Source organism: Zingiber officinale, chromosome 2B (genome assembly GCF_018446385.1).
Source record: "Zingiber officinale cultivar Zhangliang chromosome 2B, Zo_v1.1, whole genome shotgun sequence".
NCBI classification, from domain to species: Eukaryota; Viridiplantae; Streptophyta; class Magnoliopsida; order Zingiberales; family Zingiberaceae; genus Zingiber; species Zingiber officinale.
The window spans coordinates 4,196,280-4,207,618 of NC_055989.1; the positions used below are offsets into that span (position 1 = coordinate 4,196,280).

At 36.1% G+C, this 11,339-nt stretch overlaps 1 protein-coding gene across 1 annotated transcript; it reads right to left on the reverse strand.

The window, feature by feature from the left end:
• Positions 1-451: 451 nt before the first annotated feature.
• LOC122045132 (probable 1-deoxy-D-xylulose-5-phosphate synthase 2, chloroplastic) lies at positions 452-3,739 on the reverse strand. The gene is made up of 10 exons (XM_042605209.1): positions 3,581-3,739; positions 3,362-3,508; positions 3,103-3,267; positions 2,886-3,036; positions 2,528-2,799; positions 2,005-2,278; positions 1,611-1,918; positions 1,239-1,520; positions 877-1,161; positions 452-794 (listed from the first exon to the last, which is right to left on the reverse strand). The coding sequence occupies exons 1-10, from the start codon at positions 3,668-3,670 to the stop codon at positions 648-650; spliced, it is 2,121 nt and encodes a 706-aa protein (XP_042461143.1). The 5' UTR covers positions 3,671-3,739; the 3' UTR covers positions 452-647.
• Positions 3,740-11,339: the final 7,600 nt, after the last annotated feature.

Genomic DNA, 11,339 nt, shown 5'->3' on the forward strand with positions numbered 1-11,339 from the left:
AACTAAATTTTTAATCCCTAATTAATTCATGATGCATGAGAAGTAGAGAACGCGAGATAAAAGATTTTCTAACCTCAGTCCTTTTCTACATTAATCAATGATTTGAAAAAATCTAAGAGATCTAACAAAGCGAAATCAAAGGCACAATGCCGGTCCATTTAAGCTACTCCACCAAGAAGGAACCAAGAAGCCATCCCAAGTTCAAACAGAGGGATATTACCACGGTATTTGGCCATTTAGCTTTTAACTAGTAGCTAATGCGCCACGATTGACTTGTTCTTCTCTTCCAAGCAAAAGTGGAACAGTCAACTCAACCATGAAGGCTTCCAGAAAGGTGGGCTCATTCTGACTTTGACAACTCAAAGCAGCAGCAGCAGATGACCGCAATGGATTCGCATCTCTTTCAGTCTGGCGGGGATTGATTCATTGCATTAGGAGAGAATAAAGCCTCTCATATGAAAGAAATTTCAGATTCCGACTTTGAATTGTGTGTATATATACACGAATTGCAATTTTTTACAACATTTGAAAAAATGGTTTCAAATTTTGTGGCATCTCCAATTACTTACAATTATCCCTTTCTCCTAAGCAGACACAGATAAGCTGCTTAACTCTGTTAGGCTGAGTGTTTTTTTCCTTTCTCCAGTTCAGTGCAGTTGAAACGCCTCCTTAGGTCTGCCCAGAAGATTGAGCACAGTCCCTGCTATGTGCTTGGAAGTAAGACCGGCCGATTCGAATTGGTCCTGAGGTGATCCATGGTTGATGTAGCGGTCGGGCAGAACCATCGACCTCAGCTGCATACAGAACAACCCGAAATGAGATCGACTGTTTGAATGGTGTTTTACATCATTGTCGAATTTGTCGAAAGGAATGTACCTTGACGCGCCCGTCCAGGAATCCCTTCCGGCTCAAGAATTGCATGACATGTGATCCGAAACCTCCAATCGAGCCCTCCTCGACAGTGATCAGGATCTCGTGCTCGTTTGCTAGCCGTCTGACTAGATCCACGTCCAGAGGTTTACAGAACCGGGCATCAGCCACTGTGGCAGCGACTCCGTAAGCCCGGAGTGAGTCGGCAGCCTTTAAGCATGTCTGTACTATGGAACCATATCCAAGGATGGCGACTCCATTTCCTTCCATCAGAATCCTACCCTTCCCGATCTGTTGAAACAAACCGAAATGTATTAGCTTTACTCACAAACATCATAACACATTTTTTTTCAGACATGAAAGCACACCTCTAGTGGGGTTCCTTTGTAGCCCTGCGGCAGGGGCACACCAACTCCGGCGCCCCTAGGGAACCTGAAGCAGCTCGGTCGATCGTCAATTGCCACTGCTGTGGCTACCATATGCATTAGCTCAGCTTCATCGGACGGGGCCATCACGACCATGTTGGGTAAGCACGCCATGTAAGTAATGTCGAAAGCTCCACAATGAGTAGGTCCGTCGCCTCCGACTAGGCCAGCCCGATCCAGTGCGAACCGGACAGGAAGCTTCTGCAAGTCCACATCATGAACCACCTGAACAGATCATAGTTAACATATCCATCAGAATTTGATAGCAATTGTTCATGGTATGAACTGAAAAGTACTTTTCCACTGTGCCATTACCTGATCATATCCCCGTTGCAGAAACGATGAATATATGGCGCAGAAAGGCTTCAGGCCTTCGGCGGCCAAACCAGCTGCGAAGGTGACCGCATGCTGCTCAGCGATTCCCACATCGAAGCATTTGTCTGGGAACTTATCTTCGAAATAATTAAGCCCGGTGCCAGTTACCATGGCTGCGTGCACAGCCACAATCTTGTCATCAGCCTCAGCCTCTTTGATGAGTGACTGTGCAAAGCAGTCTGTGTATGAAAGGGTGGGGGATTTTGTCTTGAATTGCTTCCTAGTTTTTGGGTCGGATTTCACAACACCTACAGCATGGAATACATGTATCAGACCACCACATATAACGATCTGCGATGATCAGGTCTACGAGGAATCAGTGAATAATGCTAACCGTGGTTCTTATTGGCAACAGCCTGAGCAGGGGGATACCCCTTTCCTTTCTCTGTCACAATATGGATGAGAACAGGACCAGGAGCTGGCACTGACTTCACCTTCTCAAAGATTGTGATCAAATCTTCGACATTGTGACCGTCAACTGGTCCTATATAATATAGACCAATCTCCTCAAACAATGTAGAGCCAGAGGCACTGATCAATCCCCGGGCATATTCATCCACCTTTGCAGCAATCTCATGTGTTTGTCCACCAATTTGCTCTGTGAGACACTAAACAAACAAGTGTTTGAGAAAATCTTATACAAACATCTTTGATAAACAACCAGCAAATTATCACTGACAGCTCTAATTTACACATATGTAATCATGATATCAATTGAGAAAGTGAAAAATACAAGAAGAGTAGTTGCAAAAGGTTGACATTAAAAATTTGGATAAAAAAGAAAGGTAGATCAAACAATTGCATGTTTAAGAAGTAGATCAAGAATAGGATATATTTGCCAAGGATAGACACACTACCTTAGCAGCTTCGCGGAGCATCCGCAACTTAGGGCTGGATTGAAGTGTGGTAAGGGCTTTACTGAGTGTTCCAACAGGAGCTTCAGGTGCATCAAGGGTTGCAACTGGAAGTGAAACTTTCCTATTATCATTCAACACAACAATAAGGTTGGAATCCAAGTAGCCAGCATTGTTCATGGCCTCAAAGGCCTGGCCAGCAGTCACAGCACCATCCCCAATTACCGAAATAACATGATTCTTCTTCCCTAGCAAATCTCTTGCAACAGCCATTCCTGAAATAGAACAACAACAACAACAAAAAAGCTCAGAAACAAAGAACAGTTTCAATTTGAAAATCAGATGAATAAGTTAGGTTTACCAAGGCCTGCTGAGATGCTTGTGGAGCAGTGGCCAGCGCCAAAGGCGTCGTAAACGCTCTCATCCCTCTTTGGGAATCCAGAAAGCCCCGAGGTCTGCCTGATGGTATGCATCCTCGACCTTCTTCCGGTCAATATCTTGTGAGGGAAGGCCTGGAATCATTCAATTTCGTTTCAGTGTCCAATTTCCCAACCTCGAAAAGACTATGAATCACTGACCTGATGGCCGACATCCCAAATGATCTTGTCTTCAGGAGCATCAAACACATGGTGAAGAGCCACAGCCAGCTCCACCGACCCCAAGCCGCCGCTCAACTGCTCTCCAGTTTTCGACATAGTGTACACGATTTCTGCTCTGAGCTCAGCCGACAACTGCCCCAAATCCTGCATTGAACACACCGCATCAGTCCCGATCTGCAGTTTCCTTGGACCTATTTCAGCGATGAACAGAGAGAAGGGAACAAAAAAAAAAAATCACCTTTGGGGAGAGGTTCTTCATGTGAATAGGATAGTTGACGGTATCGAGAAGAGGGGTCGCCGGCTTCTCCCCCGAACAATTAATCCTCCACCCGCCCATTTCCTTACTGATCACCGTCTTCCCGTCGCCGCTCGCTCTCACAGAAAACTAAAAAAAAAAAAATCAACACATCGGAATCCCTAGAAACAACGTCAAATCTCCGACTTCCTCCAGCCGTACCTGTCTCTTCCCGCACTGGTTCGCAGCTGAGCTCCAAGACTTGAGGAATGGAGCTTGGCAGGCCGCCATGGGAGAACTGGAAGCCTCCATCGATCGAGATCGAGAGAGGGAGGAGGAGCCGAGGAGGAGGGAGAGGAAGGTACGGGATTGGAGCAAGCAAGGCGACGCTGGGTTTAAATAGGCGTCGACGACGAAGAAATTGTTGACCTCGCTTCGCCCTGGCGAATTCCGCGTCTCTTCTATTATTTATTATTATTTAAATAATCGTGGTCAAATAATTCCATTTGCATCATTATTATTACTATTATTATTCAAAGGTGGGAACTGGGAAGAAATGCTGATGACATGGACAATTACGCGCCGGTCCATTTCATCTGCTCGGCCGATTAATTATTATTATTAATTGTATGTATTGGTATTATTAATTTGTGCATCCTGATTAATTAGAATTAATGTGACCTTCATGTGAATTATTATAATTTAATTTGTTTAGTCATGATAATTTTTTTTTTAAAAAAATACATCTTTCATCGTAAAAAAAAGCATATCGTATTAAAATAAATAAATACACATCCTTTTACCACCGTCAATCGACCCGTGTGGGTCGGTCCGTGATAAGTTTGGATTGACTCACGGATTGAAGAAATACTGAAACAGTAAATCATGAACTTTGAATATTCGTTGAGGTCTCTTGGTGTTTCTCTCATGTTCATCATAGCTAAGAGCGGGGGCGGATTCAGCGGGGAGCGGCATCGACAGTCGCCCCCTTTATCGACGGTGAAATCCCTAGTATTATGAGATTTCACTGATGAAATAGAGGATATCACCTCTTATCCCGTGTAAAAATCATCTTTTTATACTTGAATTTTTTTGAATCCGCCACTAACTAAGAGTAGAATTACTACTTATTTACAGTGTATTAATGTAATTAGGATTACTAAATTGATTTATAATTATCTTTATGATAAATTATTTTTAACTTACTTTGATATATTTTACTGGATAATTGGGGTTAAATTCATTTTACTTGATGAACATTTTCTCTTCGTTCAACGAGAAAATCGTAAATCAATCCAAACTTGTCATGGTCTTTTTTTTTTTTTTTTTTTTTTTTATTAGGCTTATGGATTGACTCATCTAATCTATAATTCATTTTGAATTAAGTTGAATTGAATATTTTCTAATCGATTAAAATGACGAGTCGATCCGTTTCACATCATCGAATGATCGCCCCATCATGGATCAGCTCACCACACCATGGATCTATCCGTCCCTCTACTATTGACTCCACGGGTCATCCGAGATTATAAGTGGTGACATGCTTATCACATGAAGTCGTGGGGTCGAACCACAGGACTGTCGGAGTGTAAATCCTCGACTCCTGTGTAACTCATCTCATCACCACTTATCCTCTCGACTACCATTATTTACCTCCCTCATGATCACCTGAGGTCGAGTACGATGAAAACACTGAAAACAAACGATTTCACCTTTTACCACATCCGTCCCTCAACTAATTGAACCGACATCTCTGTATCCCTCCCTATTCGATTAATATTAATCAAAACTATTTCAGTATTGTCTAAAATTATATTAATTTAATCAAAATTACTCAAACTTATTCCAACTATTCCAATACTTTTACAATAAAAAAACCATTGCATGAAAAAATAAGTAAAGACGCTCTTTTGATGTTTTTTAAATATAAAACGAATACAAGGTGGTCGTTTTTAAAATTTTTTGCATAATTTCAAACATTAATATTATTAAAAAAATGAAATGTATACCTGAAACTAATTAACTAGTTGTCCAATTTATCAACGCCTTGTTTTGTGTTCCATCTGGTGACAACATCTGGTGGGGATTATTTCTATAGATTTTCTAAGCTTAAATTATTACAAACATCTAGATGGACTTTAGCTTTAAGCAATAATTAAAATAAATAATCATGCAATGGCTTGCTTAAAAAGAAATCTTGAATCAATTTTCAATGGTATAAACTACCTCGTTAGAATATTCATATCAGATATTATATTTTAAAAAATTATCATAAATTTTAAATAAGATAACTAAAATTTTTTTATATCTCATATCTTCTCTAAATTATATATTTATGAATCGTACTTCTTTAAATTTAAAAAATAAATTCTATTCTCTATAAATTTTAGAGGAGAGAGAATAAATAAAAAATATATGAGTATTAAAAAATAAATATCTAATTTAATATAATAAATTTTTTTCTTAAATTATGTATTTTAAATAGAAAAAAAATGGTATGAATACTCTAGTATCTAATCTCCTGCATCACTCCTTTTGGATAAATATATTCCATGATTTTTCTTTTTCCAGAACGTGTGACATCGCCTGGAAAGATAAAACTTACCTTTTATTTTAATAATAATAAAAACAAAAAAAAAAAACATGTGTCATATGAAATAGATACGATTTTATTATTTTTTTATTATTATTTATTATTATTATTATTATTATTTAATTAATACGGAGTATCGAGTTGGTGCGATTAATCCTGATATTACTAATCTAATTTCACACAAATTTCCTAATAGTAGACATCAAAATAAATCAAAAAGTGTTTAAATAGATGATCCATCGATCCAATGTTCTTAAATTAATCATCTATTAGCTACGATATATTTGTAAAAAAAAAATCTCCAAATGAAAGGACATAATCAAAAGAATATTGAACTTCTGGACTGAGCACCATGTGCGCTTCCCGATTTATCCTGATGGTCGTTGAAAAATTTCTATGGAGTCGAACCGGTCAGTGGCGGATCCAGAAATTCAAACATGGAGGGGTGATATTTACGTGGAACAAGGGGCAGTATCTTCTATCTCCACCGGTGGAACCCTATACTACTAGGAGTTCCATTACCGACAAGGGGGGTGACCGTCGATGTCGTCCTCCCTCTGGATCTGCCTCTGGAATCGGTCATCCCAGAGATAATCAATAAGGTTAACTGAGATTATTATTTTTTAATTAATCATCTATTAAAAATATATATATTTATTAATTTATTAAAACTAAGATTGAATTCTCAAATGCCTTGAAACTAAAACTACCTGGTTACGGAGAAATAAGTATATTATTGCTCCCTGGCCTGGGATGTAAGTTGAGAATCACGTGGTGCTTTCGCAATTGCAATTTGCACGTGTTTTTAAGGGACTTTGATTAACTCGTTCTTGAACTTTCCACAGCTAATTGATGATTTAATCAAATAAATAAATCTTTATAAACAAATAATTCCATCAATATTCATCTTAATAATCCACATTGTGTATCGTATTCCAATTATATAATTTAGTCCCCTTGAGTTGAATGAGCCAAAAAAGAGGACTTACAAGCGTTTAAAGTCGTATAATAACGTTATTAATTAATAGAGGTTTAACCTTATTACTTCTTCTCTAAACCTTCTCCATATATGATACGATTCATCAATATCTCATTGTCAAGGTCAAAAAAAGGAAAAATGTTTTTCTAATTTATTTATATTTGTCCACAACAAATGTGAAAACTGAAAATTAAAGGAGTATGCGTATACTCGCCATTAATGAATATAGGGAACGACCACTTACCTAACCGATTCGATTCATGCATAATTGTTTAATCAATTATTTTGAAAATAATATATCAACTGGCGTATTACAACAATAAGTTTTTAAAATATTTGAACCACATGTTATATTTTTTAAACTTATTAAATTATGTATCTATTTTTTATTTTACCTTCGTCCTTAAATTAATTTGACTAAAAAAAAAATCAATCAATTGATTCTTTTTCAGTCGAATCGATTTCATACTGTTTGATTTCGACCTAAATCGATTAATAAACTTAGAGTTCTCAAAATTATATGAAATTGGTTTATATATATTCGTCTAATTCTCTTTATTATAAAAATACTATTAAATATCAATTTGATCCAAAATAATGAGAGTATTGATTTTTTTAATAATCATGAGAACTAGATGAACATATAGGAACTAGTTTTGGCTGAAACTAGGATGGCCTAGAAATATTGAAATGACATGAAACCAGTTCCCATGTGTTCGTCTAATTCTTCTGATTGTAAAAATACTATCAAATATCAATTTGACGTAATATATTAAGAGCGGTGATTTTTTTGAACTATGGTCAAATGAATCTAAATAAAATCAATGTAGGTTCATTCGACCAAAATCGATTGATGAACCTAGAGAGCTCGGAATAAAGCTAAGTGAAACTAGATATTATGAGTTTTTCTAATTCCTATGATTGTATCTATACCCTTAAATATCAATTTGGCCGGATATATTAATAGCAGTGATGTTTTTAATATGAATTAATTTTCTGAATATATTTACATTTAAAAAATTACTGTTCTAAATATATTCGGTCAAATTGATTTTGATAGTATTTTTACCATCAAGAGAATTAGAAGAACACATATATTCTATGTTATTTCGAGGTCTCTAGGTCCATCATTCGATTTTGACTGAAATCGTCACATGAATTTTTTTCAAAAACATAGAAAGAAATCGGACCAGGGTAAAATAGGAAGTAGATATATGATTTAGTAATTTTAAAATTATGATACATGATTTAGACATTTTTAAAACTTATCTACTAGGTTGGATAAAAAACTATTACAACAAAGCTAAATGATCTAATATTATTTATCCTATCATGAGATACAAACATACACATAACTTATGAGAATATTTTATCCTACCATAATAATTCTTTACATGGGATGGGATAGATAAGACACTCAATTAAAAAATAATCTCAAAATCTATTAAAATAAATACTATGCATATATTTATAGCAATGATGTTTTTAATATGAATTAATTTTTTAAATATATTTATATTTAAAAAAATATTATTCTCAATATATTTAGTCAAATTAATTTTGATAGTATTTTTATAATCAAAAGAATTAGACGAACACATAGATTTCATATTATTTCAATATCTCTAGGTCCATCAGTCGATTTTGACTAAAATAGACTTATGAATTTTTTTAAACACATAGAAAGATATCGGACAAGGGTAAAATGAAGAGTAGATATATATTTAATAATTTTAAAAATATGATATATGATTTAGACATTTTCAAAGTTTATCTACTGGATTCGGTAAAAAATTGTTACAACAAAGCTAAACGGTCCAATATTATTTATCTTACCATGAGATACAAACAGATTGCATAAATTATGAGAATATTTTATCTTATCGTAACAATTCTTTACGCGGGATGGGATAGCTAATACACTTAATGATATATTTTATATCAGTTAAAAAATAATCTCAAAATCTATTAAAGTAAATACCATGCATATATTTATTATACTCACTAAAGTTGATTTGAAAATTTCATCATTCAAGTTGATGCTAAATTTATTGCAATCATAAATCTTCATAAACAAACATAGTTATTGACATCTTTGAGTAGAATAATAACTATCCCACAAGTGCAATGAACAAGCATAAAATTGATTTAAAAAAAAAACAGAATTTTCAAATATTATTTTATTTATTATTTATTATTTATTATCATTGATAATATTTATTTATTTGTATTGCCTTAATTACTACGGTTCAAAGCACCGGACGATGCCGGTCCATCTCAGTTGCTGCGCATGAAGCGGCGAGGAAGCCACTACCGTACCGGTTCAACACCTGCAGAATTAGTTGACTAATTTGGTCAAAGGCTAGGTCAATGTTTACAAGGTCAAATCAAATATAAGTTTGATAATTATATTGACTTTCTATGCAGTGAATGTGAGATTTATAGTTAATGGAAGGTTCATTGGGCTTGGTCGAGTTAGAGGTGGTTCGGTTTGAAGTAGTCTAGGGTTGGAATTAATGAATTGGTTTGGGTCTAGTTGAACTCACTCGAGTTGGGATGATTTGAAATGATTCGAGTATTGACTAGATTGATAACGACTTTGTCTAAAAGTTGAGATGAGGAGCCTTCGGATTCAATGTGACCTTCCATTTTAGATACTTAAAAGTCATTTGTAAAGTTTTCGGGAATATAATTAAAGTCGTCAATTTGGATTAGACATGTCGGATTAGTCCATCCTATCAAATAAGTTAAGCGAGTTAGGTTAGAATTTTATCAACCCAAGTCCGCGACAGGCCGACCCGCCTAGGCCCGCGACCCGTGCGGTTCAGCCCGCGATGGGCTTGGGTTGGCCCGCGGGTTGAGAAACACATGTAAGTGAGGTTTTATGTCAATTTATTATCTTTCTTTGTTATAATTTTGAAATAAAAATAGTAGTTTTCATCCAACAAAAGTACTCATTTATGTCAATTTATATTTAAAATACAGGTTTATGGATACATTTGATTGATGAAACTTTTTCAAAATAAAATTTTGAAGATATGAAATATTTTTTTAATTTTCTAAAAAATTTTAATGGGCCCGCGGATTGACCAGCTAAATCCGCAACTCACTTTGGATTGGGTTGGGTTGGAAATTTCCTAACCCACCAAGTTGACGGGTTGGCCTGCCCTGCCCCACCAAATGGTTGACCCGCCACGGGTCGACCCGCCCCGTTACGGGTTGGCCCGCCTGACAGCTCTAACTATAGTGCAGCAGTAGGACATTTAAATTATCATATAGATATTTAGATTTGATCCCCAGTTATGACGAATTTATAAAATTTTTCCCTCTAAATGAGGCGCACCAACAAAAGGATACTGGTGGAAAATTTTCATAGAGTCGGGCTAGTCACCCCAGGACTAGTCAATGAGGCTAACTAGGATTATCATTTTTTTTAAAAAGTCATTTGCAACGTCTTCAATTAATTAGAGGGTGATAGACTTACTACAATGCAGTAAAGGATCAATTCTCGATGGGTACATACTCTTAGGGAAAAAATCCCTCTCACTCCTTAGCCAACTTAGCAGTCAGCTATAAGTTGACCCCATGATTAACCTCCCTTTACATAATCTCAGAACGGAGTGTGAGGGGCGCTTGGGTGAGCGTAATTACCTTTTGCTACAATTAAAAGTCATATGCAAGGGATTAATTCCCAACAGGTGCATGCATACTCTCAAGGAAAAATTTTTTCCCACCCCTAACTACTTGGTGGTCAGTTATAAGTTGACCTTGTGATTTATCTCTCTTCATATAACTTGGAGACGAGCTGTGAGGGTGCCTAAGATGAGTGTACTACAATTAAAAGCCATTTGCAATTTCCCCCAGACGCAATGAGTTGGCAAGAGGCACGATGGATCATTCAACATCGAGGGTTTGATTCTCCGACAGCATAATTTTGAACGCCTACGATGCTGGAAAACCTGGTGTGTTGAGCTGCTGGACTATGGGTTGATTTGTTTTTAGGATTTACTTGGTGGGTTAAATATGATATCATTCCCTAGAGGTATACTTGTCTGATAAATCGGGTAGTATCCCCTTGTTAAAATAATAAATATAACATGATACATGGTCACATAATTGTACAGACACAACTAAACAAGATAATAATATCCAACTAACAAATGTAAAAATATACAAAACAACTTAAACATAAATTGAATAGACTGCATGTTGGGTCTGCTTAAACATAACAAGTACCATAACCAAAATAAAAATATCCAACAAGATCAAAATCTACACACAAGTCAATTATTATATAAAATGAGTCAGGAACCCAAAGTGCAAGCAAATGTAAAATGAAACAATATGAAAAACTCTCTATATGACATGAGAGTAGTGGACAAGATCTCCAAACAACTCCATATGTCCTC

Coding starts and splice junctions, on each gene's coding strand:
- LOC122045132 (XM_042605209.1), bottom strand. CDS start 3,670: ATGGAGGCTTCCAGTTCTCCCATGGCGGCCTGCCAAGCTCCATTCCTC. Junction 3,037..3,102: donor TTTGGGATGTCGGCCATCAG/GTCAGTGATTCA, acceptor GAATGATTCCAG/GCCTTCCCTCACAAGATATT. Junction 2,800..2,885: donor AAGCATCTCAGCAGGCCTTG/GTAAACCTAACT, acceptor GTTCTATTTCAG/GAATGGCTGTTGCAAGAGAT.